We start from the raw sequence: 25,127 nt of genomic DNA on the forward strand, positions 1-25,127 counted from the left end.
TTGTGGATGTAATTAAGCTTGGAATGTACTGGGTGCAGGAAAGATAATCACATGTGGCAGGCACTGATAAGGATTGAGAGATGTGGATTAGTGAGGAAGGGGGTCGAGGTCAGGTGACCTTACGGGAGAAGGAACAGTTTGTGGCCCGTATCACTTAACTTCCTGCCTAGTAATAACGATGTAATGGCTAGAGAGAAGGAGGAGACTCCACCCAAATTGGGGTATGTATATTACCACTGGTGGAAATATGTATTTGCCTTATGCAGCTGTATGACCCAATGAACTTGGTTTGAGCCTTATTACGCGTCTGTGAAATTTTATAAGGTTCATTTAGAACCTAACAGTGTGAGGCGAGTAGAGGCGAGTAGCCTACCAAAGATCTTGTCAATGGAGGTGTTGGATGGCAGGGTACAGTTGAACACAGTAAACTGTCTCTTCAGTCTCTGGGGGATGTCGTTCCTGCCTCCCCCAGGGTGAATCATAGCAGCCAGCATCTGCATGTCCACAATGGTGGTGAAGTCTCCTGGTTTGTCCAGACTGTACATGCCAGTCATCTCCATCAACTGACGGACTATCTCGTTGGTGATCTGTGTGCAGAATAAACAAACACAAACAAGGGAATCAGTTATTCTGCAAACCATTGTAAATGCCTGTTGTCACTTTGAATTGTGATCACAAATTTTTTCTATTGTGTGACACCGCAATTTCTTTTGTGTGCAACCAAATCATGGGCCAGTCCCTTTAACTGAAAAGTTAGTGGCATCAGTACCACCAGGGGAAAACGTTAGTCCAGAGCCCTGCCTCAGTGATGGCTATATGGCAGTGATGGAAAAAGGTACCCAATTGTCATACTTGAGTAAAAGTATAGATACTTGAGTAACTTTCTATTAAGGTAAAAGTGAAAGTCAGCCAGTAAAATACTACTTGTGTAGAAGTCTAAAAGTATTTGGTTTTAAATATACTTAAGTATCAAAAGTAAATGTAATTGAAAAAAATATACTTACGTATCAAAAGTAAAAGTAGAAATAATTTTTAATTCCTTATATTAAGCAAAGCAGACAGGACCATTTTCTTGTTTTTAAAATGTATGGATTGCCAGGGGTTCACTCCAACACTCAGACATTATTTACAAAAGATGCATTTGTGTTTAGTGAGTCCGCCAGACCAGAGGCAGTAGGGATGAACAAGTGTTCTCTTGATAAGTGCGTGAATTTAACCATTTTCCTGTCCTGCTAAGCATTCAAAATGTAACGAGTACTTTTGGTTGTCAGGGAAAATTTATGGAGTAAAAAGTACAATATTTTCTTTAGGAATGTAGTGGAGTAAAAGTAAAATTTGTCAAAAATATAAATAGTTGTAACAGTCTTCTCCTTCATTTGACGATATGTTAACATCACTGTCAGAAAAGGTGGACCAATACGCAGCGGGTTGCGTGTTCATCATGATAATTTATTAAATAAACGTGAACACGGAAAAACAATAAACAAAAGAGAACGACAGACCGCCAGTTTTACAGGCTAAGTACTTACAGTCGTATGAAAAAGTTTGGGCACCCCTCTGAGGCTGCATAATAATTTACTCTGTCGTCACAGAAAATGATCACAGTGGCATGCCATTCATTTTCTAATAAAAGCTGAGTACTGGGGTATTGTCCAGACAAAGATTTTTAGTGTAGCAATATTAAGTTGTATGAAATTAAATCAGATGTGAAAAATAGGCTATGCAAAAATGTGGGCACCCTTGTCATTCTGTTGATTTGAATACCTGTAACTACTTATCACTGATTAATTGGAACACACAATTGGTTTGGTGAGCTCATTAAACCTTGAACTTCATAGACAAGTGCATCCAATCATGAGAAAAGGTATTTAAGGTGGCCAATTGCAAGTCGTTGTTCTCTTTGACTCTCCTCTGAAGAGTGGCAACGTGGGGGCCTCAAAACAACTCTCAAATGACCTGAAAACAAAGATTGTTCAACATTATGGTTTAGAGGAAGGCTACAAAAAGCTATCGCAGAGATGTAAGCTGTCAGTGTCCACTGTGAGGAACATAGTGAGGAAATGGAAGACCACAGGCACAGTTCTTGTTAAGGCCAGAAGTGGCAGGCCAAGTAAAATATCGGTGAGGCAAAGGCAAAGGATGGTGAGAACGGTCAAAAACAGCCCACAGACCACCTCCAAAGACCTACAACATCATCTTGCTGCAGATGGTGTCACTGTGCATCGTTCAACAATTCAGCGCACTTTGCACAAGGAGAAGCTGTATGGGAGAGTGATGCGGAAGAAGCCTTTTCTGCAGACACGCCACAAACAGAGTCACTTGAGGTATGCAAACGCACATTTGGACAAGCCAGCTTCATTTTGGAATAAGGTGCTGTGGACTGATGAAACAAAGATTGAGTTATTTGGTCATAACAAGGGATGTTATGCATGGCGGCAAAAGAACACAGCGTTCCAAGAAAAACACTTGCTACCCACAGTAAAATTTGGTGGGGGTTCCATCATGCTGTGTGGCTGTGGCCAGTGCCGGTACTGGGAATCTTGTTAAAGTTGAGGGTCGCATGGATTCCACCCAATATCAGCAGATTCTTGGGAATAAGGTTGAAGAATCAGTCACAAAGTTGAAGTTACGCCGGGGCTGGATATTTCAACAAGACAACGACCCAAAACACTGCTCAAAATCTACCCGGGCATTTACGCAGAGGAACAAGTACAATGTTCTGGAATGGCCATCCCAGTCCCCAGACCTGAATATCATTGAGAATCTGTGGGATGATTTGAAGCGGGCTGTCCATGCTCGGTAACCATCAAACCTAACTGAACTGGAGATGTTTTGGAAGGAGGAATGGTCCAAAATACCTTCATCCAGAATCCAGACACTCATTAGAGGCTATAGGAAGCGTCTAGAGGCTGTTATTTTAGCAAAAGGAGGCTCTACTAAATATTGATGTGATTTCTCTATTGGGGTGCCCAAATGTATGCACCTGTCTAATTTTGTTTTGATGCATATTTTCTGTTAATCCAATAAACCTCATTTCACTACTGAAATATTGTCACAGTGGCCTGAGTAATGTCCATCAGTTATTTGATTGATCAAAATGAAATTGCTGATCCAAACACCCAATTATTTATAAATGGAAATCATGGAAATTGTCAGGGGTGCCCAAACTTTTTCATACGACTGTACATACAGCAGTGCAAAATCAACTACCCACACACACCTATATATAGGACTCTCAATCAGAGGCAACTAGAAACACCTGCCTCCAATTGAGAGTCCAACACCCAAACCTAAACATAGAAAAACTAAACTAGACAGAACGTAGAAATACATACAAAACACAAACCCTCTGCCACGTCCTGACCAAAACTAATACAATTACTCCCTCTGCTGGTCAGGACGTGACAATAGTAAAGTACATTTACCCCAAAAAACTACTTAAGTAGAAATGTAAAGTATTTTGAATGAAGTACTTTACACCACTGCTATATGGATGGGTTGAATTGAAATGCTATGACTACAGTACCTGGTCGCCCCACTCATTGACAATGGGCATGTTGATGTCATCCACAAAGATGGTCATTCTGCGTCCTCCAGGAGGTCCGTAAGTGCTACCCATTCGCTTCTCAATGTAGCTCTCCACTGTGCGCTGTGATACATACAACACTTCTATTACTACTCAGCAGAAACACTATAAAGTGATTCTTCACTAAACAAGGACAAAAAAGACCATGATTTGGGGGATTTTCAGGAAATTTTATCCATAGAATGGTCCTTTGGAGGAAGGATTGTTATATATTTGGCATTGTATCCAAAAGCATAATTGAGAAATCATTTATCAAAGTTGGCATATTTCTAACATTTTGGCCTTACTCAGGCCTCCTTTAATTTAAGACTACATTGTTTCATCTGTATGTGCTACATAGCAAAAATTGGTGTCATATGAAGCTTTACCGCTTGCTCTGTAATGAGTAGTATTTTTTCGTTTTCATATATTGTTGAACATAATATGCTCTACACGGACATATAAAAGTTCCTTTTAGAGTTATGATCCAATTTGTGAGCATTACCAAGAGTGAATGTGAAAATGTATTCAAAATGGTCACCCTCTGCTGGTGATTTGCAGGATGTGCAATGATATAAGTAAAAGAAGGACTATGCCAATTTATCTATAGTTTGTTTTAAAGTTATGGCCCATTCTATAAAGAGATCCCACTCTGGAACTTTGATATTCCCATAGTAGAGTATATTATGTTCAACAATATATAAAAAAAAATGCCAAATCAAACATTTAGTTTTTTCTCTATTCATGTTTATATTTTTCAATATTCATAAATTAATGTACAAAATATATATATAAAATCCAAATACTACTCATATTACAGAACGAGCGGTAGAGCTTCATATGACACCAAACATTATGGAGTCTTAAAGGAGGCCTGGGTAAGGCCAAAATGTCATAAATATGCTAATATTCATTATTTTTCAATTATGCTTTTATTATGCTTTTAGATACAAATGTCAAATATATGTAAACAATCCTTCCTCCAAATTTGTTGAGAAATAGCACTGAATCATCTTCTCTATGTAATGTAGGCTATGTAATACTGTATTATATGGTGTAATGGATACTGGGTAATGTATATAATGTATACATATCTCACCTGAAACATTGTAGGCTCAGTAGCAGAAGAAAAGTTCAATGATTTGGACAGGTCCGTCTCAGGGTCGTACTTGTTGGTGTAGCCTTTAATCATCACTGTCTTGGCAGTTCCTTGTTCACCGATAAGCAACACAGCCTGTCAAAAGTGAAGAAAAAAAAATAATGTATGATTACACCAACATGTTATTGAGACGACTTAACCCAATTGACCCAATGTGTCTGTGTGTGTGTGTACAGTACCTTGCGCTGTTTTGCAATAGTCTCCAAAAGGTAACTGGTTCTGGTGTTGTCCACATTGGGAACCAGGATGGCGGCGTAATCTGGCACGTAGTCAGTGGGATAGATGTACTCCACCACATAGTTATTCCAATGGTCCCAGTCACCTGAAACAGAAACGCCTGCATCATATACAGAGCCCGCCCACATACAGTACGGTACTACTGTGCAGCAACCAAGACACATAGGGATCCAGGGAAAACAGCCCCAGTGGACATGGGCCAAAACAGTGCAATGTCATTATGACTCTTTTTTGACGTCATGGTCAGGTTGTATACGGGTTGTAAAAGGAATTTTGTCAACATATTTTTACAATTTCTGACCTTTTGGGCTATGTATAAACGTACCGTTCTGGTTGACCATATATTCGAAGATGGTCTCTCCGGGCTGTGTTTTGGGAATGTCCACCTTGCTCTCGTGGGCCCTAATGAAGGCCTCCAGCTTTTCCCTGTCCTCCAGCTCCAGCAGGGCTCCCACGCTCCACATCAGGCAGAAAACAAAGAGGCGCTCCAGCTGCATGCTGCTGACCAGGCCCCCCGCCTCCTTGGTGGGGATCAGGCCCTCCAGCAGGTTCACTGACTGAACACATACAGTCACAGACATGGGGTCAGTTATCATATGTAGTAATATGTATATAAAAAAGGGAAAATGTAAGATTCTTTATCTCAAGAGACTCTTGAATAGCACTTAGAATGCATGCCCAAAACCAAGGCTTCATTCGAAGTGATATGCTAGTGTCGATATTGGAACAAAGTGATGGTTAAATTAAGGTTACATAATACTGAAGGCATTTAATTCATACCTGCATGATATAATTGCACTCCAAAAGCTCCATTTTGGGCTTGAGGCTTTGCTTCAAGTACACGTAGGCATCCTCAAAGACTTTGTCGTACAGACTCATGATATTGTCTGCCTCCACTGCACTGCGTTTGTAAGCCCATCCCTACAACATACAGAACATTATACTTAGTCATAACTAGGTCATCATGAGGATTAAGCACATTAGGAGAATCTGAAGCTTTTTTTTACTGCGGTAATCTAAAGTTACCCCACCCTGACACTCTGTCTATAACACAAAGCATATTGCCATTTGGCACATATCTGATATTGAACACAATGGCCAATTAGAAAGGTTTGTTCACAATTTCACTGGATTATTGAAGAAAGTCTTACACTATCCACAGAGTATATAATAATATGGAACACTTTGACCGTAACATGGATGGTTTGTGTTATTGCATAATAAGCCCTGTACCTGCAGTATAGGCCTCCAGCTTAGAGCCGAGGAGCTCATAAAGACCATGCCCACGCGGGATACGGTGGCCGGGGAGGCGTTGTCCATGTTGTGCACCTCAAACACCAGCTTACAGGCCGGGGACATGACGATCCTATCACCGTTGGCCAGGGTCAGGGTCTTGTTGTCATCCAGAACAGAGTTGAGGTTCTCAATCCAGATGGCGTCCACTGGGCCGTCCAGGACTATCCAGATGTTCTCTCCTACAACAAAAAGGGGTGAGTTTCCCAAAAATGTAATATTTAACATGGTACTTAGTTTGTTCACCCACAGAAGATTGACTAGCCAACATAAATGTTTCTAATTGTTACTCTCTTGGAAGCTCTGTGGCTGGGTCGTCGAGAGAAAATCCTTATTCAGAGGTTGGACCATTTGAACACTGCTTCATTTAACAATGTTCTCACAGATGATAAAACCATATCAATATTGTATCCCAAGGTGCATTCAGAGTCAGACAGTTGTACCCTTCTTGGTTTTTAGAGTCTTCCTCCACAGCGTGGAGAAGATGCCGTCAGTCCAGTCGTTAGTGGCGGCGTCCAAACGCCCGAACATCTGGGGGGCCGTGATGGCCTTGGGGTTCATCCTCATCTCCCTGTGGGGCGTTCCGCACTCGCTCAAGGCCCGCATCAGGATGTTGATGACTGCGGTCTTCCCGGCCCCACTGGGGCCGAGTGTCATCAGGCCATGACGCACACGCGACGATTCGTAAAGCTGACACACACAACAGCACATTTTTATTTCAGCCTCTTTGGAGGGTAACTTTATTACTGTAATTCTTTTTTTTTTTATCAATAATTTAAACATGCATTCACTTTGTGTTCATATACCTTTGGTTACACACCAGTGCATTCAGCACTTGTAAAAGTATGTGACTAAACACAGAAGTAAAAGTGTCACCTGAACAAGTTTGAGGTTCCACGAAGGGTGGTTGACAAGGCCTGTCAGCTCCACCTGGTTGGCCACGGCAACCTGCAGCTCAGCGTAGGTGCTCCCATCCAGCTGGATCCCCGGGAACAGATCACTGATCAGACTGAGGAAGAGAGGTTCGTCCTCATCCACCTGACAGGGAGAAGCACCAAAGAGACAAAATATGTTAGCATTCGCATGTTAAAAACATACTAATGAGGATCAATAGTTTTACTGATGATATCTCTTTTCATACCAGTTTGGAGAGGTTCATGTCACGCAGAACTCTCATCACAATGCTGGACTCGGTGTCTTGAGGTCGGGCTCTCTTATTGGCCCCCAGGGTTCTCAACACAGACAGGATGTTCCTCAGACCAAAGTCATAGTGGACCTGAAAGGATGGATTGACTGTCAGTCTCAGTGTAGCAGTTAATTTATTCTTGTTCTTTCAAAGGCCAGTACAGACAGGAATGACTGCCTCTGCATTCACCTGCTTTGTCAGTTGCTCCTCACACAGTTTGTAGAGCACAAAGAACTTCTGTGCCAAGACAACATTTTCAATGAAACCGCAGCTGGCCAATTTCACCCTCATGATGATCTGGAAAACAATGAGGAACACATTGTTGACCGACAGCTAAGACACAGTAGTCTGCAATCCCATATGGTTAAAGGAACTCTTTGCCCAGTATGGTAGTTGACTGGAGGGAAGGGAACTCAACCCACCTGTCTGTCCGGCACCATCATGGACACAGTCCTGAACTGAACTTTCAGGTTCTCTGGCAACTCCTGACGCCCAGCATAACCAGGGTTCTATGAAATAACAAGAAAACATGTTGGTATTCAAAAGCTTTATACATGCTGCTTGTCAAAGTGCTTGTACTCAGTGACTAATGGCAAAGCTTTGTTGTCTTGCCTCCCACTCACCATGGTGATAAACAGCCCAAATTCTGGGTTCAGACTGACTAAGTCTCCGTCGGTGAAGATGAATTGTGTTTTGCGGTCTTTACGGGATGAGAGAACAATGTAGATCTGCTGTGCAGCTACAGACAGCACAGGCAAGTCAATTCTGTTGAACTCGTCAAAGCAGCCCCAGGAGCCAGACTGGGCAAGACCTGGAAGTAAGCAGAAGACCGACGTTAACAACTGACATTAGGCCAGGTGTTCCCAAACCTTTTCACTCGGGGCCCCCCTTCCAGCATTGGGGAACATCCCGTGCCCCCACTGCGCACGCACGCGCCACGTCTATTTCTATGGGCACAAGCACTGTTCATGAGAAACTGTTCACGCCCCATTGTTGGTGGAGAGAATTTTGCAGGTTTAAAGCTTATTTCCTGCAATTCTACGCATGTTGTCATGGGATGCAAAGAAAACTGTGCAGATTTAAAGCAAATTTTCTTGCAATTTGTAACGCCCTGGCCATAGAGAGGTTTTTTTTTCTTCTCTATTTTGGTTAGGCCAGGGTGTTACATGGGTGGGCGTTCTATGTTTATTTTTCTATGTTGGTTTGTTTCTTTGGTTTAGCCGTGTGTGGCTCTCAATCAGGAACAGCTGTAGTTCGTTGTTGCTGATTGAGAGTCATACATAGGCAGCCTGTTTTTCCTTTGGGGTTTGTGGGTGATTGTTTTCAGTCTAGGTTTGTGTTAATCCTGACAGGACTGTTTGGCTGTCGTTTCTTTTCGTGTTTTGTTTGTAGTGTTCATTCGTTTATTAAAATCCTTTATGATGAACACATCCTCCGCTGCACCTTGGTCTCATTGCGACGACGGCCGTTATTGTCAGACGATTGCTAGGAGTGGTGGTAGGAGTCAGGCGCAGAGAGCAGAGGTACGGAACTTTGTGTTTATTTAAATTTAAAAAACACAACACGAACAACGCCAACACAAACGGCGTGGAAAAAATGCCAAGTGCCCAAAACAGGTGCACAGCCAGCATACAATATCACAGTCGTAAATCGCCAGCACATCCAATGACAAAAACACAACCTGACGGTAAGATAATCCCGCACAACACTGGGCGGGCTAACCAGGCTTAAATAACCAAAATCAAAAGACAAATGAGGAACAGGTGCAAACAATAAGACAAACCAAACGAAAAGGAAAAAAGGATCAGCGGCGGCTAGTAGGTCGGTGACGACGACCGTTGAGCGCCGCCCGAGCAGGCAGGGGAGCCACCTTCGGTGGGATTCGTGACAGTTACACAATTCTATACATTTTGCCATGTCTAATGTGTATTCATGTGATATTTGAGTGACAAAAAAATTACAACAATATCTATGGGCTAAAAATCTTAAATAAAAAAACGTTAGCTGACATGGGCTAGTTGATTTGGACATTTCTGGAAAAGTTATAAATAGCTCTCGAAAGTATGCAATGACTAACGTGACAAGAGGAACTGATTATGCACTACACGATTTCGACTATTACAACTTTCAAGAGTAAGTTTAAAGCCGGACTGAGTTTCTTTAAAAAAAACTAAAATAATAATTTGGGTGGGGGACCCGCCCCCTGCCGACCCCTCACACCCCCCCATGGGGCGTGCCCCACAGTTTGAGAACCACTGCATTGGACAATTGACTACTAACATTAGCATCCCAAAATGATAGCTAGCCCATTCAATTGTTGCCATTGAATTGACACAATGAAATCAACTCAATTGCATTGATTGTTCACCTTTGTAGATTCTACCAAGTCCTCTGAAGTCCATTTGGTCAGAGCAGTTGAAGACCACCACGTATTTCCCCAGGCAGCGGCCCATGTCTTTAGTGGTCTCAGTCTTCCCTGTACCGGCTGGCCCAGCTGGGGCGCCGCCCATGCTCATGCCCAGAGCCTGAGACAGTGTGATGTAGCACCTATAAATGGATGGTTTGACATCATGTTATTCAACATTTCACTCAGGAAAGATCTTCACCACACACACACACACACACACACACACACACACACACACACACACACACACACACACACACACACACACACACACACACACACACACACACACACACACACACACACACACACACACACACACACACACACACACACACACACACACACAATCTTCTCTTGCCTGTCAGTTAAAGGGGTGATGACCAGACGGTCAGTGCAACCCAGGAATTCATTTTGGTAAACAAAATCGACGTCGGTAATGGACACTAAGACATGATCCAAGTCCTCCTTGAAGTAGAACCTGCTCTGCTTCAGCCACTCAAAGTCAGTGGTTGACTTGATGTGCATTTTGACCTGATAAGGAATAGCAAAGAATTTAAATATTTTGTAAATGTTCTAAAATGTAACTTAGACATAAGAATGTTGTTTCATTTTTCAGCGACTCACTAGGTCATCAAATATGTCCCTTTGGTGCACATGGATTGTGACCAGTGTCTCGAACTTGATACGATCAAATTTGGTCAGGTCATGGGTGGTCTGTGAAATCAGTGTGTTGAGCAGATCCAGGAACTTCTGGTTGGTAGTTGGCATGATCTTCTTGTCGTCTTTGGCGTTGCGCAGCGCCTCCTCCGAGTCCCGTGTCCACAGCATCTGGATGCCAAGCAGGCCCACCTGAGAAAACAAAGATATCAACGATACACTTATTCTAATTACATATATTTTTGACAACTGATCGATCCTATGATTCAACAATTGATCCTGAGTTGACAATTGATCCTGCAATTGATCCTAGATGGATATTCTTCATCATTCTGGTTCATATAATGGATTTCTAGGTTGCTCTCCCCACCTGTGCTTGGAACTGGTTGAGGAAGGTGAGGAGCTGAAAGCCTGAGTCGTTGATCTGGAGATCAGCAGCCTTGATGACAGAGTGTAGAGAGGACTGTTGCTGCATCTGCAGCTCTCCCAGCCACAGCTCCACAGGCCCCCTTGCCATCACTGGGTGGTCCAGCTGCAAACGCATGGACAGACACGTGAGCTGTCACTCACACACACAGACACACGCACACAAATGCATATACACGCACGCACGCACACACAAAGGGATGCGAAAGGTTCCGTTCGAATCCCAGAGCCCGAAAAGGGGAAACAATATGTTGATGTGCCCTTGAGCAAGACACTTAACCATAATTGCTCCAGGGTTTCTGTTGATAATGGCTGGCCCTTGCCCCAAGCTCTGAGGGAGAGTTGGGATATGCAAAAAACTGATTTCCAATTCACACCTGTGAAATAGGACAAATATAAGCACCTACCAAATAATATTATTATTACACACACACACACACACACACACACACACACACACACACACACACACACACACACACACACACACACACACACACACACACACACACACACACACACACACACACACACACACACTCACACACACACGATCATAGTGAGTATTGCATTTGATCATAACTGATAATGTTGCATACCGGCACTTTCTCTCCCTCTTGTGAAATGACAGCCAAAATCTTGTCATAATCTTTGGCGTGGAATTCCACTTCGTTGACATTGTCAAACACACCAAGGAGATGAGGCTGGAAAAGTGAGTTTCCCTTATCTGAGTCATTGTGCATCTCTTTTTATTTAGACAAATCTCTGCTGTTCTAAGAGCTGTTGTTACCTGAATTGTGTGTGGATCGCTAGCTTGACCCAGGATTTCCAAGAGGGAGGGATCAGACACAAAGAAGAACCTGGGGAACTGGAGCCTCTTTTTCTCCAGGTACCTGTTGAGGTCAAGTAACGTAGTCAGTTGAAAGAGTAAGCTGCTAATGCTAAACAGTCTTTATCCGTACCCAGTGAGAGACTTCTGGCAAAGCTCCAGCTGCTCCTGGAGGTGAGGCAGCAGCTGACCCATGGTCTCGTCTCCCACGCAGCACTGCACCACGTTGGGGATCTCATGGGCACGCTGCATGATCTTTATCCACGACTTATCAATGTTCTGGAAGCGCTTGGCTTCCTAAAGCGAGAGAAAATGTCAGAATCAGAATGAGAAACAGAAAACTAGAGTATATTGGCATGCAACACATGATTGCTGGGAATATTTATTAATGTTGAAGACATACAGAACCAGTGAAAATTTGGATACACCGACTCATTCACGGGTTGTTCTTTAATCTTACTATTTTCCACATTCTACAATAATAGTGAAGACATCAAAACTATGAAAAAACACATCCGGAATCATGTAGTAACCAAAACATTTTTAACAAATCAAAATATATTTTATATTTGAGATTCTTCAAAGTAGCCACCCTTTGCCTTGATGACAGCTTTGCACACTCTTGGCATTCTCTCAACCAGCTTCATGAGTTAGTCACCTGGAATGCATTTCAATTATTAACAGGTGTGCCTTGTTAATGTGTTTGAGCCAATCAGTTGTGTTGTGACAAGGTAGGGGTGGTATACAGAAGACAGCCCTGTTTGGTAAAAGACCAAGTCCATATTATAGCAAGAACAGCTCAAATAAGCAAAGAGAAAAGACATGAAGGTCAGTCAATCCAGAAAATTTCAAGAACTTTTAAAGTTTCTTCAAGTGCAGTCGCAAAAACCATCAAGCGCGGATGAAACTGGCTCTCATGAGGACCGCCACAGGAAAGGAAGACCCAGAGTTACCTCTGCTGAAGAGGATATGTTCATTAGTGTTAACTGCACCTGAGATAGCAACCCAAGTAAATGCTTCACAGAGCTCAAGTAACACACACATCTCAACATCAACTGTTCAGAGGAGACTGCATGAATCTTGCCTTCATTGTCAAATTTCTGCAAAGAAACCACTACTAAAGGACACCAATAAGAAGAAGAGACTTGCTTGGGCCAAGAAACACAAGCAATAGACATTAGACTGGAGGAAATCTGTGCTTTGGTCTGATAAGTCCAAATGTGCGATTTTTGGTTCCAACCGCTGTGTCTTTATGAGACGCAGAGTAGGTGAACGGATGACTTCCGCAATGTGTGGTTCCCACCGTGAAGCATGGAGGTGGTGTGATGTGTGGGGGTGCTTTGCTGGTGACACTGTCAGTGATTTATTTAGAATTCAAGGCAAACTTAACCAGCATGGCTACCACAGCATTCTGCAGCGACACGCCATCCCATCTGGTTTGCGCTTAGTGGGACTATAATTATTTTTTCAACAGGACAATGACCCAAAACACACCTCCAGGCTGTGTAAGTGCTATTTGACCAAGAAGGAAGAAGGAGAGTGATGGTGCTGCATCAGATGAGATGGTTTGGGATGAGTTGGACCGCAGAGTGAAGGAAAAGCAGCCAACAAGTGCTTAACATATGTGGGAACTCCTTAGAGACTGTTGGAAAAGCATTCCTCATGAAGCTGGTTGAGAGAATGCCAAGATTCTGCAAAGCTGTCATCAAGGCAAAGGGTGGCTACTTTGAAGAATCTAAAATATATGTTGATTTGCTTAACACTTTTTTGGTTACTACATGATTCCATATGTGTTATTTCATAGTATTGATGTCTTCACTATTATTCTACAATGTAGAAAACAGTAAAAAATAAATAAAAACCATTTAAAGAGTAGATGTGTCCAAACTGTTGACTGTATGTTTAAATATTGTGCAATATTCCTTATGTTTTGCTAGACAAGAGCTGAGTTCATACAGTGTGGAGATCTTTTATATGATCAAGATGCATAAATCAAATGTTTTGCTAATCTGCAGATGGGCAGTACCTGTGGCAGTTGTTTGGCAATGTCACCTCCCACGAACACAGCCTCCAAATACACCCACAGGTTCTGGACGATAAGCCACTGCTCAATAATGTCAGATGAAGTAGACAGCTTGAAGACCCAGTTCTGAATGTCTTTCTTGAACGGAGCATTGTATCTATGCAAAGATATAAGGGCAAGGTAAGATTCTGGCAGCATTACCATTCTACCAACAACAAAACCTGACTTTGATCAACTGAAGGTCATTATCTATAGCCAAGTCAGTTAGTTGTTCATACCTGTTGCTCAGCAATGATCCCAGCAGCATCAAACTGTCCTCCATGGTAGCGACTATCTCAGAGGTCTCGGTACCTTTCAGCATCAGCTCTCCTCGGCCCTTGAAGGTCATGAAACTCAGAGACTGACTGGACCATACATCCACCACCTGGGCCAGCTTGGCCTCGATGTCCTTCTCCTTGACCGCCGAGATGCAGATATCCTGAGGCGGCACAACAAGGCATGACAGTTAACATGTCAAACAGTGGGGAAGACCACTACAGAAACACTACATCAAAGATTAAATCATGCTTTAAGCCTGTAAATAACAAATATAAGCAAACATGCATCATCATGGATTTTCATGTAATAAAGATTTAACTGAATTATGTATTATAACACTAACCTCGATGTCCTCCTTGTATTTCAACAGGTTTGCCTCCATGATGTTCTGCAGGGCGAAAGTGTCTGACTCCACCTCAAACTTTTTGCCCGTCAGGCCGGTGATGCGGTCCCAGTGCCTCTGCTTCATGGCCTTGTTGGCCATCATCTCCAGCAGGGGGCAGGACTCACTGAAGTCATCGATCCTCTTCTTCAGGTCCAAAAATGCCTGCCAGTCCTTCAGGCCTTTGGGCAGCTTCTTACACCTAGTGGTCAAACGATCTGTTACATCTCAACAACAGGGTATTGTTCAGTAGGCACAAAAAAAAGAGAAAGACTCCAAAAAACAGAGTGAAACAGGAAGGTACTGTCCAATAAAACACACTCATTTTCATTTTGCGCCCTAATGAATACGGAGAAGAAACAAGGTCATTCTGAATCAGCAGAAATATAACACGACAGCAAAAGTACAGTACTTATTCTGGAAGTCCAAAAGCTCTGCATTGATCGCCTCAATGTCCACCTCTGTCCACAGAATGTCGTAGTATCCACTAATTTTGGCCATCACTGTGTCGTAGAGTCCATATAACTTCTGGAGTAAACTCAGCTCTTTTCTATGGTGAAAAAAGAAATAGGATCATCTTTATCGTGTCATCTATCTACACTGTTGATGAAACAGGGAGTGTTGAACATCATAGACATTCATTATTTCAGTGATATGATTGTTCTACAAGTTACAACCAATGATGTATTGTATATAAACCTAGATGACCTATAAGTATGTCTGTATATGTTGTGTACTGTATATACACTCCTTGTCCAGTTTATTAGGTACACCACCCAGTTTACGAAAATGGTTAGCTCCAGACAGTGAGTCAAGTGGCCGTGGTGTGCTATATACAGCAGGCAGAGATCCATTGAGGCATTCAGTTACTGTTCGATTGAACATTGAGAGTGGTATGATCGTCTTTGCCAGGCGCGCCGGTTCTAGTATCTCTGAAACATCCGGCCTCCTTGGTTTTTCACACACGACAGTGTCCAGGGTTAACAGAGAATGGTGCGACAAACTAAAAACATCCAGTCAGCAGCAGTCCTGTGGGCGAAAACAGCTTGTTGATGAGAGGACGAAGAAGAATGGCAAGAACTGTGTAAGCTAACAGGTGGGCGCAGTACAAGAGTGGTGTGCCGAACGGGATCTTGGAATGCAAAACTCGGTCCTTGTCACGGATGGGCTATTGCAGCAGACGACCACACTGGGTTCAACTCATATCAGCTAAAAACAAGAAGTGGCTCCAGTGGGCACGAGATCACCAACACTGGACAATTGAGGAGTGGAAAAACATTGCCGGGTTTGACGAATCCCGGTTCCTGTTGCGTCATGCTGATGGCAGAGTCAATATTTTGCGTAAGCAGCATGAGTCCATGGAGTCCATGGCCCCATCCTGCCTGGTGTCTACGGTACTGGCTGGAAGCGTTGGTGTAACGGTGTGGAGAATGTTTTCCTCCTGTCACAAGTTAGTTCCCTTGATACAAGTTGAGGAACATTTCCATGCCCCGATTAATTCAAGCTGTTCTGGAGGCAAAGGGGGGTCTTACCCAGTACTAAATTGGTGTACCTAATAAACTGGCCACTGAGTGTAAGTCTATGGTGAATAACATCCATTACAGTGTACCGTGTTTTTTGCAGAGCCTCATAATCTGTGACTGGTAAACCAAAGAGCTGCTCTCCTGACGAGTAGGTGATGAATTTCCTCCACAGGTCATCAAATCTGGCCTGAAAATATGGAGTAAAAGAAACCACCCATGATGCATGCAACACATCTGTGAAGATTACTTGCTGTAAAACCCTTTTGTGGGTGTCTATGCGTGTCATGTGAAAGACGTGTGTGTGATGTAGTGATATGTGTGTTAGTGTTACCTGGCAGATCTGCAGCCGCGTGCTGGCCTCAGTGGGAATTATCCCAGGCACCATTGGGCCTTCCTGCAACAAACAATGACCCCAAGAAGTGCATTCGGAAATTACTCAGACCCCTTGACTTTTTCAGCATTTTGTTACGTTATAGCCTTATTCTAAAATGTAATAAATGAAACATTTTCCTCATCAATCTACACACAATACACCATAATGACAAAGCATAAACTGGTTTTTCAATTTAAAAAAAAATGTATTAACAATGAAAAACAGAAATACCATATTTACATAAGTATACAGACCCTTTGCTATGAGACTCGAAATTGAGCTCATATGCATCCTGTTTCCATTGATCATCCTTGAGATGTTTCTACAACTTGATTGGATGGTTGTCCTTCTGGGTGGTTATCCCATCTCCACAGAGGAACTCTGGACTCTGTCAGAGTGACCATCGGGTTCTTGGTCACCTCCCTGACCAAGGCCCTTCGCCCCCGATTGCTCAGTTTGGCCGGGCGGCCAGCTCTTGGTGGTTCCAAACTTCTTCCATTTAAGAATGATGGAGGCCACTGTGTTCTTGGGGACCTTCAATGCTGCAGATATTTTTTGGTACCCTTCCCCAGGTCTGTGCTTCAACACAATTCTGACCTTCAATGTCATGGCTTGGTTTTTGCTCTGACATGCACTGTCAACTGTGGGACCTTATATAGACAGGTGTGTGCCTTTCCAAATCATGTCTAAACAATTTAATTTACCACAGGTGGACTCCAATCAAGTTGTAGAAACATCTCAAGGATGATCAATGGAAATAGGATGCACCTGAGCTCAATTTCGAGTCTCATAGCAAAGGGTCTGAATACTTATGTAAATAAGGTATTTCTGTTTTAAATGTTTAATACATCTGCTAAAATTTCTAAAAACCTATTTTATTCCATTTTAGAATAAGGCTGTAACATAAGAAAATGTGGGAAAAGGGAAGGGGTCTGAATACTTTCCAAATGCACTGTATCTACTGTATGGTAACTGAAGTAAATAAATACAATGTGTAAATTTCTTCTTTACCAGTTCATACTGGTCTGTAAACATCACAACATCCTTTTGGAAAACGGTGACTGATTCCAACAGGTTCCGTTTGAACTTGGGCTGCACACGAACCAGCTCGTCTTGCACTGATCTCTGGGGAAGCAAAATAAACAAAATTGCTATTTTGACATCATAATACCGTAGGTAATTAGACAAACATCTACAACTGAGTTGCAAACATGAGTTATTCCATAGGAAAAATGTATAGTAGTTAACCATTACAACAGACCGCTTTGGACTGCAGTTTGATGAAGGAGTATCTGAGAGTATCCACCCCTTCCGCTTCCTCTTTGGTCACCTCCACTTCAAATCTATTCAGAATCCCATAGGCTTCCTAGCAGACATCACAGATAGCATGAGAAAAGTACTTAACAAATATGTGTCAGTGAAATCTTCTACCATTGCAATCCACAAATCACAAGCCGTAGTTTGACTTATACCTCAATGGGTCCCAGGGTCATGTCTATCTTGATCTCGGAGTCTCGTATTTTGGACAGGGCTTCCATGGCGAAACGCACATCCTCCAGGTCTGCGATAGGCCTGGAGAGCTTTTTCAGGTGTTCTCCAGTGAAAGTCATGATCTCCATCATTTTCTTTTTGTACTGCTCATTCAGGTACTTGCACAAGAGCTTCTTCCAGGCCTTTGCCTCGACTGTCAGAGACATCTTCAGCGGAGCTACGAGAAAGGGAAATTACCACAAAATAAATAGCTAGCTAATTATTTGTGGTTTACAAAGTATCAAAGACTTGTGAAGCATTTACAGTATGTAGGCCTTATAAAGGGCTTATGAAGGTTTCATTAAGCCTTCATGAGTTAAAGGCCTAGTTCGTAAACGCCATACCTGTTGACATTTCAATGCACCCCAATATAATGGTAGGCTTGATTTCATCAATCTCCTGTTCGAATGCCACATAGTGCAGAATTTCAGACTTGATCTGAGTCAGGTAGGGGTTGCTGTCCATGAACTCCTATTCAGAGAATAGTTAAGATTCCACAGGTTAGTTGACCCTGGCCAACGGTGATTTTTTATAAAACAGCTGCACCGAATATTGGCAGCAGGTAGCCTAGCGATTATAGTGTTGGGCCAGTATCCGAAAGGTTGCTTGTTCGAATTCCCAAATCTGTCTATGTGCTCTTGAGCAAGTCACTTAACCCTAATTACTCCAGGGTCTATGTTGATAATGGCTGACCCTGGCCGTGACCCCAATCTCTGAAGGTGTCTCAGAGGAAGTTGGGATATACAAAAAATAAAAAAAAGTTTCCAGTTCACACATGCGTATAATACAAACTTGCACATGTGTGAAATAGGACAAATATCAGCACCCACCAAATTATTATATTATTATTATTACATGCCAACTTACTTAGTAGTAAACAAGCAAATAGTAACTAGGGAAAAAAGTTGGTGACTTGCATTGACACACCTTGACCTTAATCTGTCTGTCCTCGGCCCAGACCACCTTGAAGGGATGGAACTGCTTGAGAACATCACTGGCCGGTTTCCTCAGAGAGTTGACTGCTGATGTGAGGAGGACCACCAGCTTACAAATGTCCTTGTGTTCAGCTACGCTCTGATAGAAGTTCTTCAGCTTCCCTGCTGAGAAAACAACTCAAGTTAAATACTCATTCATGTCATCAATACTCATTGTGTAATCAATGTCAACATAATTCAAAGAACTCTACAAAATACAGTATTCGATTTCCTGGGAAGTTGTACGATTCCTAATTCTAACATTGAATTTTCCCAAGTGGAGAAATGTACAATCTGTGTTTAGTGGTAAGATAAGATGGTGGCTGATTCTTACTGCCAGACTTGCGCTTGTCTTCATGGTGGTGCTCCTGTCCCCAACGGGCCACTCCCCGGCTCACCTCCAGCACCAGGTGGACCAGTCGGTTGATGGCCTGCTGGATGTCATCCAAACTGGGCACCATTACCTGGTGCAAAATGTAAAAATGTAATTATATAACATTGATTTGGGACTTTGTTATTCAAATTGAATCTAAAATGAACTCACCACGTTGGGTATGGTCAGGTGGACTTCGGATTTGATAAAAGTCACCAGCTCCTCTGTGCTTGGTTGTGATTGGCTGAAACGTCCCTTTCTTGCTGACAAGCTGAACAGAGAAGTAAGACTTCAAAAATCTTTACACTCCTTCAAATTAGAATATTAGGCCAACATTTTGCACTATACAGCTGCAATGCATCTCTTTTAGCTAAACCAAGGGATAATACTCTATATGACAACTCATGCATACTTACGTCGCAACGAAGATTCTTCTTTTCAAAGTGTCCAGAGATAACCTTGTTGCTTTTACCAAGGCGTCAAGTAGCTTTGTGCTGAACCAGGCGTACATCTCTTTGCACTCCTAGGATCAGGATTGTTGTTTAAAGCATTGAAGTGTCCTGTTCGCACAAATGTACAGATACTTACCTTCTCAAAGTCATCTTCTTTCTCAGATTCTTTGTCATCACTATGATCATCATCAATGGAGGTGTTAACTTCTTCTGAGAATGCCACATTCTTCCGCTCTGGAATACAAAATGAGTTACATTTAAATTTGATGAGGATGTTTATGTATGAGTATGTTGATGGGATGAGATGAAAAGAGTTTCTGGTTCTTTACAGGGCTTTCATGAAATACCTTTAACAACCGGTACTTCCACAGGTTTCTTGACTTCTTTTGACTCGTAAATAGTATTGAATATCTCAATCAGCTCCTTCACTGCCTCTTCAACATGTCTGCTTTTGTGGTCCAAAATGTCTGCCCATTCCTTTGACTGGTTCTACAAGTCATAGCAATTTCATGGTAAGAATAAGAAATTTGACAAGCAGATAGTGCTTAGGGGGCGGTCATAGCAACTGATTAAAGCTGTAATTAATGATTAGGAATTATAAAAACTTTGGATCAGACTATTGTCTTATTTATTCAACATTTATGTTATTATAACAGCAAAGTAACAACTGTTTTTAAAAACCTGCAATAATGTTGAAAGTCCAATAAACTAAAGTAAACTGTACACTGAGGTCTCCCCATTGCATTTACATCATTTACATGCGCAATTAGGGTTGAGTGCCCTGCTCCAAGACCACATCGACAGATTTTTCACCAAGTCGGCTAGGGGATTCAAACCAGCGACCTTTCGGTTACGGGCCCAATGCTCATAAATGCTATGCTACCTGCCGCCCATTAGATGGGCATACCTCGTTGGTGCTGATGAGGCCTTGCAGTGACGAGGGCCTGTCCTCTGGGAGATCGATCAGCACAGTCTCTGAGATGTCTTGAAGGACGGCATCAATGTGCATCTCACAGATGTCTCGCACCTGAAGAGAAACAAAGCAGAGCGCACGACTCAGCAACTCAGCAAGTATTTAATTTGAACTAAATTTGAACTAAATGCTCCACAATGATTACAGCAGTATTTTCAGTGTACCTTCTTTAGGAGATGGTTAAGTTCAGACATGGCGGTGTCAACATTATGAAAGAAGTTGTCCAAGATGAGAGATGACCAGTTGAGCAACACCAAGCCGTGGCGAAGCACAGACTCGACCTAAAGTGACCACAAACAACAGAAACAACTTTATGAGGTAATACAAGCTAGTCTCCAAACAGTGCCATTTCTCCTTCAAGGGATCATACTGTATTTTAGACCGTTTTAACTTTCTTACATTTTTTATCTTGGATGCCATCAGGTTGTAGAAAACGGCAGGTATTTTCTCACAGGTGGCCTCGTAGTTGCACAGTAAAGTCTGCAATAATAAATCTGGGCAATATGGATCATCAATTAATTTAATGTCTGTGACTGCATTGTCTAGGATATTACCTCCAGTCGAAGTTTGTTGGCTTTCATCGACCACTCTGTCTTGACCAGACGCAGAGCCTGATCAGGAACCTCCAGACCCATCTTCAGCATGCACTTTGTCTCTCGCACTATCTCCGTGATTTTGGTATCGAAGTTGACGAGTAGTTTTCCTGTGTCCATGTGGCGGACTAATAAGGTTGCTTGTAAAGCTGTTATCAAAGACACGGAAAGACGTGCATATTTTGTGGAAATATGAGAAAAATAAATGAATTCAGATCAGATGAGATAAATGGATAGGGTACTGACCGTATTGGAGCTGTGAGACCTCCCTCATCCAGGCTCTGTGATAGAGAAGCTCAAACTCCACAAACACAGCTGCAGTCCGGTTGTACATTCTCACCACGTCCTTTCCCTCTGGACTCGACAGGATCTCTGAGTTTTTCTGTAGAAAGAGTTCGCAGTTAGTGTTGTTTCTCAGTAGATTAAATTCTTAGTAGATTTCTGAAACTGTAAGAGAAATCTTACAGGTCATGTTGTGAAATTTGAACCTACCTCGATGTAGTGTATGGGTTCCTGTATGCTCCTGTAGAGCTGTCTGATCCAGAGGACTTTGCCAGCTATAGGGGGCATGTTCCTGGCCAATGGAGGGTCCTCTCTGTGAATCTGGTAGAGCTGCATGGATAAAGAAAAACTGTGCTCAAGTCTGATCCATAATGCGTCTGTGCCTATAGGCTATCTGACCATTTTCAGGACTAAGGATTACATTTATAAACATACCTTCTTGACAGACTCCAGCTCTGAGACGTAGTGCTGAAGAATAAGCCCAACTGTGCTTGAGACTTCTGTCTTTAGACAGGGCATGTTCAGCTTCTGAAATCTACAGACAATAACAAATATATGTCAAAGTAACATTTCCATAGTTGGTTCTGAAAATGTTAAATATACCAGCATGCTAATTCCATTTGTGAGGTAGACTACATGGCTCTACCCAAAGAATGTAAGAGTGGTGCTGGTATATACTTTATTTGCTATCATGTAAGGCTCTAGATTGCAGGGAATGGCAGTTACAGGTGTTAAAAAAACTCTAAAATATCTGAGTCGAAAGTAGGGCACTGCCCCCTAAAATCCTGGGGAGAACCCGGTCTTATTTTTATTAAAATTGTTTGAGTGATATTTTCTACCTTTTCAGAAAATACAAGGCATGCTGAGACGAGAGGATTTTGGAGAAACAGGAATTCATGAACATCTGGAGCTGGTTCTAAAGAAGATAAAGGACGACAACATCGTAGAATTAAGAATTAGAACTCTGACAAATTGAGCTGTGAGCTTTTCTTTGCCTACAAACAAAACAAAGCAGTTTAGACCCATCTACTCAAACCAAGTTGAATAAAACATGCCTCGAGGTTGCTTATCTGAACCATGAACTCTGCAAAGTCCACCTCAAACTCTGCTTTTCTGGGGGCCAGGATGTCATACTGCTTCTTCTTCATGGTCAAGTAGATGTTCTGGAACTTGGAAGCCAGAGTGTCTATTCCCTCAATGGTGGACTGTCCCAGGACAGAGAAAGTCTTTACTGCTGTGATCATCCGAGTGATCTGAAAACAAGAATAAAATGTATCTCAAATGTATAGCAGCAGGCCTTCTGTTTTTTTATGGAAAAGGTTGGCTGCATTAATGAGGTACATACCTTCTCCAGTCTCTTGCAGAAACCCTCAAACTTGCCAAAGATGTACATCTCTGACACCTCAAAGGGTTTCTCCCCAGGCCTCTCCAGGGTTTGTTTCTTTGTCTTGTGGAAGCAGGACTGATACTCCCGGAACAAGTAGATACAGTCCTATCAACTCACAAAAATGGTCAAAACTCAAACCTAGTGTAAATCAGGGGTAGAATTGACCATATTTGTGATGCCATCATCAATCACCTGTATCTTTTTGATGATGACTTGTGTATCCTGTTCCCAAATTCCGGAGGTGCCGTTGTCAGTAATGTATGCTCTACATGCTGTAACCATCTGATTTGTGACCTGAGTGACAAATATTACAACAACCAAGCTTTAAATACATGTGCTCCAATTCAATTCCATGTCAGTTCCCATAGCTGATAAAGCCAAGTGGGTAATTTGTTTAAGAATTAATAATTCTATTAACTTTTTTATTATCTCTGATGGAATACAGAGAAAGTACTTACTTTGATGAAGAGTGAAGTCATTCGTTCAGATGTATTGTAATATTGTGAGACACTGTGGATCATTCGAATGGCATTGATAAGGTTCTGAATGCTCTTGGCCATGGTGACCTGAAATCAAACATGTTCACTTGTGAAATCAATTACAATAAAACCTTTCAAATCAGAATAATGAAGACTAATTAATCATCTTCTTTACCGGGTCACAGTTGTAGAGAGGTTGGCAGACTTTTTCGAGGGTGTACAGGAATTTCACATTATCCTTTGCCTCGTTGGCACAGTCGGTTATTCTGGCATCCAGCTCTCTCCACAACTAAATTAAATAATAAGTACCAACAACAGGAACATGTCAACATTTTGTTGGAGCATGTAATGGTAAACATTTCATTTTCATTGCCACTTCAGGAAGACAGCCAAGTGATGATAGTACTGTCATGACGTTGGCCTGTGGGTAAGGTTTATGACCCCCCCCCATAAATACCTTTCTCCCTTCCCCTCTCTTTCTGACCCTACTGACGGACTGCTGTCCTGAAGGACTGCTGTCCTGTTAAATATAGAGTCTGGGAACATCAAACAAATGGGGAAAGGAACCATATTTTGGTAATAAAACCAGTTGGAAATATGCTTTGGAACGTAATGAGTATGGATGTCAGTTCGGTTGTCATCTGAGACATTATGACTGATGACAGGACGACATAAACTGTACCTGGGAAAGTATACACCCTCTAGTTATCAGAGTCACATGGAATTGTTATGCAATTGAAATGTTTGATATTGAAATTGTTTGTTAGGAGATTAAATGTAATTTTAGCTTCCAAATGAGAGAATTGGGTTTTCATAAGGAAAGTGCCCTGCTTGATCAGTGGCCCACCCCTGTGAAGAGACAGGGGTTATAAACGATGAAACACATCCTTCCCCCTCTCCACTATATAAGCCTTTGACGAAAAGATAACCACATGTTCCAGTACGTGAGGTCTGCAGCCTCTACGTTAGAAGGACACACATGTCAAGTACAGAACTAAGCCAACCTCGGCGTGAGCTTTGGTGGCGAATGGTATGAACTTTGAGCTTATTCACTACAGAAGTGATACTTCCTAGCCGTTGAGTTAGCAGCGGCCGCTGTAGACGTGGGCTAGGAAAGGACGGACGACGGATCCAGTCTAACAACCAGACGAAGATACCACCACGTATCCACTTCACCACCATTGACATTCTTCCGAGGACAGGAAGATCTGTTGGCCAACACGGCCAGCATCTACGACCAATATACTGAAGCGCAGCTCAGAGTAAATATTTATAGCATTTTTCTTTTCCAAATGGGCGGTAATTTAGTAATGCATAAGATAATGTATTTACGATAGCATTGCTGCTGTTTCTTCGTTCCTAAGTCTTCCCGCTCTTTCATTTAAGCCCAACCCCCTTTCCTTTGTGTAACCAGCCATCATACAGGTTCCGTCCACCAGGACGTTTTCTGTATGACATCATTTGTATTCGGTGTATTTGTAATTCTGTGTGATTAGTTTAGGTATTTAGTAAATAAATAATTAAACCCAATTTTGTATTGCTGATTCAACTTGTTAGCCAGGGTTCGTGAAGATAGCCAAGAATTTACAACTTTCATTATGAGACTGAAAATAAGATAAGGGTTAATATTGACTGCTATTGATGTAAAATATGACTAAGTATTTTAAGAGTTTATTCGGAAGATAACGGCTCTATAAACGTTC

The 25,127-nt window shown here is 42.2% G+C and overlaps 1 protein-coding gene across 2 annotated transcripts in view; it reads right to left on the reverse strand.

Annotated features, from left to right (window-relative positions):
- LOC106608183 (dynein axonemal heavy chain 8) overlaps positions 1 to 25,127 on the reverse strand; it is a 59,324-nt gene that overhangs the window by 29,277 nt on the left and 4,920 nt on the right. Inside the window, exons 9-57 of one of the 2 annotated variants that reach the window (XM_014205977.3) lie at positions 23,600 to 23,713; positions 23,404 to 23,511; positions 23,138 to 23,239; positions 22,904 to 23,050; positions 22,614 to 22,811; positions 22,398 to 22,474; positions 21,994 to 22,093; positions 21,769 to 21,888; positions 21,523 to 21,658; positions 21,238 to 21,425; positions 21,083 to 21,163; positions 20,848 to 20,964; positions 20,618 to 20,737; positions 20,058 to 20,199; positions 19,847 to 19,944; positions 19,675 to 19,781; positions 19,430 to 19,529; positions 19,220 to 19,349; positions 18,839 to 19,011; positions 18,256 to 18,382; positions 17,854 to 18,089; positions 17,643 to 17,747; positions 17,393 to 17,506; positions 16,340 to 16,402; positions 16,095 to 16,195; positions 14,898 to 15,035; positions 14,447 to 14,687; positions 14,064 to 14,263; positions 13,789 to 13,942; positions 11,896 to 12,059; positions 11,724 to 11,826; positions 11,533 to 11,637; positions 10,878 to 11,039; positions 10,475 to 10,699; positions 10,209 to 10,381; positions 9,809 to 9,987; positions 8,064 to 8,251; positions 7,863 to 7,949; positions 7,630 to 7,737; positions 7,396 to 7,530; positions 7,131 to 7,292; positions 6,698 to 6,944; positions 6,195 to 6,436; positions 5,742 to 5,882; positions 5,287 to 5,518; positions 4,904 to 5,046; positions 4,665 to 4,799; positions 3,527 to 3,649; positions 374 to 587 (exon numbers count right to left, since the gene is read on the reverse strand). In XM_014205977.3, coding sequence (XP_014061452.2) covers positions 374 to 587; positions 3,527 to 3,649; positions 4,665 to 4,799; positions 4,904 to 5,046; positions 5,287 to 5,518; positions 5,742 to 5,882; positions 6,195 to 6,436; positions 6,698 to 6,944; positions 7,131 to 7,292; positions 7,396 to 7,530; positions 7,630 to 7,737; positions 7,863 to 7,949; positions 8,064 to 8,251; positions 9,809 to 9,987; positions 10,209 to 10,381; positions 10,475 to 10,699; positions 10,878 to 11,039; positions 11,533 to 11,637; positions 11,724 to 11,826; positions 11,896 to 12,059; positions 13,789 to 13,942; positions 14,064 to 14,263; positions 14,447 to 14,687; positions 14,898 to 15,035; positions 16,095 to 16,195; positions 16,340 to 16,402; positions 17,393 to 17,506; positions 17,643 to 17,747; positions 17,854 to 18,089; positions 18,256 to 18,382; positions 18,839 to 19,011; positions 19,220 to 19,349; positions 19,430 to 19,529; positions 19,675 to 19,781; positions 19,847 to 19,944; positions 20,058 to 20,199; positions 20,618 to 20,737; positions 20,848 to 20,964; positions 21,083 to 21,163; positions 21,238 to 21,425; positions 21,523 to 21,658; positions 21,769 to 21,888; positions 21,994 to 22,093; positions 22,398 to 22,474; positions 22,614 to 22,811; positions 22,904 to 23,050; positions 23,138 to 23,239; positions 23,404 to 23,511; positions 23,600 to 23,713 — 7,105 coding nt within the window. Of the gene's footprint in view, positions 1 to 373; positions 588 to 3,526; positions 3,650 to 4,664; positions 4,800 to 4,903; positions 5,047 to 5,286; positions 5,519 to 5,741; positions 5,883 to 6,194; positions 6,437 to 6,697; positions 6,945 to 7,130; positions 7,293 to 7,395; positions 7,531 to 7,629; positions 7,738 to 7,862; positions 7,950 to 8,063; positions 8,252 to 9,808; positions 9,988 to 10,208; positions 10,382 to 10,474; positions 10,700 to 10,877; positions 11,040 to 11,532; positions 11,638 to 11,723; positions 11,827 to 11,895; positions 12,060 to 13,788; positions 13,943 to 14,063; positions 14,264 to 14,446; positions 14,688 to 14,897; positions 15,036 to 16,094; positions 16,196 to 16,339; positions 16,403 to 17,392; positions 17,507 to 17,642; positions 17,748 to 17,853; positions 18,090 to 18,255; positions 18,383 to 18,838; positions 19,012 to 19,219; positions 19,350 to 19,429; positions 19,530 to 19,674; positions 19,782 to 19,846; positions 19,945 to 20,057; positions 20,200 to 20,617; positions 20,738 to 20,847; positions 20,965 to 21,082; positions 21,164 to 21,237; positions 21,426 to 21,522; positions 21,659 to 21,768; positions 21,889 to 21,993; positions 22,094 to 22,397; positions 22,475 to 22,613; positions 22,812 to 22,903; positions 23,051 to 23,137; positions 23,240 to 23,403; positions 23,512 to 23,599; positions 23,714 to 25,127 lie in introns of those variants that run through there. The other variant, XM_014205978.2, reaches the window with a different exon arrangement.

Source organism: Salmo salar, chromosome 06 (genome assembly GCF_965601325.2).
Source record: "Salmo salar chromosome 06, fSalSal1, whole genome shotgun sequence".
In the NCBI taxonomy this organism is placed as follows: Eukaryota; Metazoa; Chordata; class Actinopteri; order Salmoniformes; family Salmonidae; genus Salmo; species Salmo salar.